Source organism: Trichechus manatus, unplaced genomic scaffold, assembly GCF_000243295.1.
Source record: "Trichechus manatus latirostris isolate Lorelei unplaced genomic scaffold, TriManLat1.0 scaffold00057, whole genome shotgun sequence".
Taxonomy (NCBI): domain Eukaryota; kingdom Metazoa; phylum Chordata; class Mammalia; order Sirenia; family Trichechidae; genus Trichechus; species Trichechus manatus.
Genome location: NW_004443993.1, coordinates 15,437,664 through 15,440,534, shown reverse-complemented (window position 1 = coordinate 15,440,534; position 2,871 = coordinate 15,437,664). Strand labels below are relative to the sequence as shown.

The 2,871-nt window shown below is 57.6% G+C and overlaps 1 protein-coding gene across 1 annotated transcript in view; it reads left to right on the top strand.

The window, feature by feature from the left end:
- Positions 1 to 1,397, top strand: part of PALM (paralemmin) — a 17,365-nt gene extending 15,968 nt beyond the window's left edge. Inside the window, exon 7 of the mRNA XM_004378529.1 lies at positions 868 to 1,397. Within this exon, the coding sequence (XP_004378586.1) occupies positions 868 to 1,397 (530 nt within the window). The remainder of the gene's footprint in view (positions 1 to 867) is intronic.
- The last annotated feature ends 1,474 nt before the right edge of the window (positions 1,398 to 2,871 follow it).

Genomic DNA, 2,871 nt, shown 5'->3' with positions numbered 1-2,871 from the left:
TGTCTGGTCCTGCACCATCCTCACAATCATATTTGAGGCCATTGTTGCAGCTACTGTGTCAATCCATCTTGTTGAGGGTCTTCCTCTTTCTCACTTATCCTCTACTTTACCAAGCATGATGTCCTTCTCCAGGAACTGATCCCTTTTGATAATATGTCCCAAGTATGTGAGACATAGTCTTGCCATCCTTGCTTCTAAGGAGCATTCTAGCTTTATTTCTTCCAAGACAGATTTGTTTGTTCACACTTATTAGTAAACTAAAAAAGATTGGGTAAAATTTACTAAACTTTAATTTGAAAGCAATCAAATAAATCCAAGGAGGGGAAGAAATCTTAATCCCTGTGACTCCTAGCCCCTGGCTCCCCAGGATGGGTTCTGCTTGCTCATGTAGAAGGAAGAGATCTAGGCTGAGACAAAGGGCAAGAGTCTAGCTCTGGCCAGCTGTGTGACCTTGGCCAGTTGCTTCCCCTTTCTGAACCTCTATCTTCACCATCTTACAATGGAAAAGAAAATAGAACTACTCTGTAGGGTGATCGTAGGGGAGCTAGTCAGCTGAGGAATATGGAAATGCTTCAGAACGTGGGACAATAAAATTGCAATTCATATATTTTCAGCCTTCCTTGGTTTCTAATAAATGCTTTTACAACTATAAATTTTCCTCTGCATACCACTTTGGCTGCATCCACAGATCCTAATAGGTGGCTTTAATGGTCAGTTAGTTCTAAAGGTGGAATTTAGTTCACAATTTCCTCTTCAACTTTGAAGACAATATTACCTGTTCCAGCATCCTGAAAGTTTTTTGTGCTTTGCCTAGGCCTTCCCTCCTGCCTGGGAGCCAGTTCACTCTCTCTGTCTCTCCCTGCACAGTGGTCCACGCCGTGGATGGCACAGCGGAGAATGGTATCCACCCACTGAGCTCCTCCGAGGTGGACGAACTCATCCACAAGGCAGACGAGATCACACTGAGCGAGGCAGGGTCCACAGCCGGGGCATCAGAGACCCGGGGGGCAGTGGAGGAGGCCATCCGGACCACGCCCTCCCGTCGGGAGATCACTGGGGTGCAGGCTCAGCCGGGTGAGGCCACGTCGGGCCCACCAGGGGTCCGACCTGGCCAGGAGCCCCCAGTCACCATGATCTTCATGGGCTACCAGAATGTGGAGGATGAGGCTGAGACCAAGAAGGTGCTGGGGCTTCAGGACACCATCACAGCAGAGCTGGTGGTCATCGAGGACGCCGCCGAGCCCAAGGAGCCCGCACCGCCCAACGGCAGTGCTGCCGAGCCCCCCGCCACTACAGGCTCCAGGGAGGAGAACCGGGCAGGGCCCGAGGCCACCGTCAGCGACCCCCAGGACCTAGACATGAAGAAGCAGCGCTGTAAATGCTGCTCAATCATGTGAGCTGGCCCAGCCCCCAGACCCTGGCCCCGCCCTCCGAGCCACCGACACCCACCAGCCCGGCCCCTCCCGGCGCCTGCCCACCCTTCACCTACCACCTCATGGGTCCCAGGACGCACGGTGTTGTCACTTCCTTCTGATTTTTCTTTCATTGGAAAGAGAGGGACAGGGGTCCCCCACCCCATCACCACCCCCCAACGCCCATCCTGAACCACTGAGCCAGGCGCCTGCGCCTGGTGGGAGAGAGATGCAGACAGACCTGCTTTTCCTGAAACAAGGAAACCCCCCCCACCACATCGTGGCAGCTTCACCGATGCGGGTCACACCCACGATGGTCTCCGTGGTGTAACCAGTGGCCTCAACGTGGCCTCAGCCAGCCTGCCACCCTCTGGGCTTCCTTCCCGTGCCTTTCTGCCACTTCCGCCAAGGTCTCCTAGAGTAAGGCCTGCCGGAGGGGGTCTCTACCAAGAAGAGGTTTCTGGCGGGGTTTCTGGCAAAGGCGCTGGTGTCTCCAACAGGGGCAGTGGGCTGAGGCTATACCTCTTTGGGGAGTCTCGGTTGGACACCAGGCTCAAGGTCTTGGGACAGAGGATGGGCCCCTCTGGGCACCCCAGCCTGATGTGCCCCCTCCTCCCCCACGCCCTCCTTGGGACTGCCTAGTAGATGATGGAGCCTGGAGGGGGGAGGGGAGCCCTGGAGACACGTCCCCCCAACTCCAGCTGGGTCTGTAGCCCCAGGCTTCCGTCTGCATGGGGCGGGCTAGGGGTCTTTGCGCTGCCCCTGTCCAAGGCAGGGACCATGTGAGCCACTTTTGGTCCCCAGCTCCCACCCTCACTGGGCCCTCCTTCCTCCTGGTGCTAATTTGGGGACCCTGGGGGGCTTCCCCTGGCCTCTTATCCACTCTGCTTGGGCCAGGGTCCTGAGTCCCCCACCCGACCACACCCCAGAGACCAGGCCCTACCTGCCAGCCCTGCTCGACTTGGAGCATTTGCAGGTAGTGGAGTGGGGTGTACAAAGCCTGTCGGGGAGGCTTCTGGAGCAGGGGACCCCCATTTGCTGCCCAGCCTGAGGTGAGCCTGCTCCCTGCCCCCCCCTTGCTGGAAGGGGTGAGGGGCTCCCCTGCTGGGGGCAGCCAACACTCAATGTGCACTCATCTCCCTGGGTGCAGCCACACTTGTTCCCAGAGGCACATTCATGCACATTGTCACAGATACCCTCCTCTCACATGTTGGCTTTGAACCACCAGGCCCCATCTTGTCCCCTTCCCTAGGGGTCTCCAGCCTGGTGCCCAGTGCCCAGGCCACCTCCCCCAGTCTCAGCAGGGTGGGGGCAGGAGCCACCTCTGTCCTGAGCCTGGTTCTAGTCTCAGCTCAGCCCCTCTTGGTGGCCAGGAGGAAAGGCCCCCTCTTAGGGGTGCCCCTGGGCAGTGGCTGTGGACCCCTCCTCTCCCTTCAGTCTGCCCCAAGTCCCTCGAGCT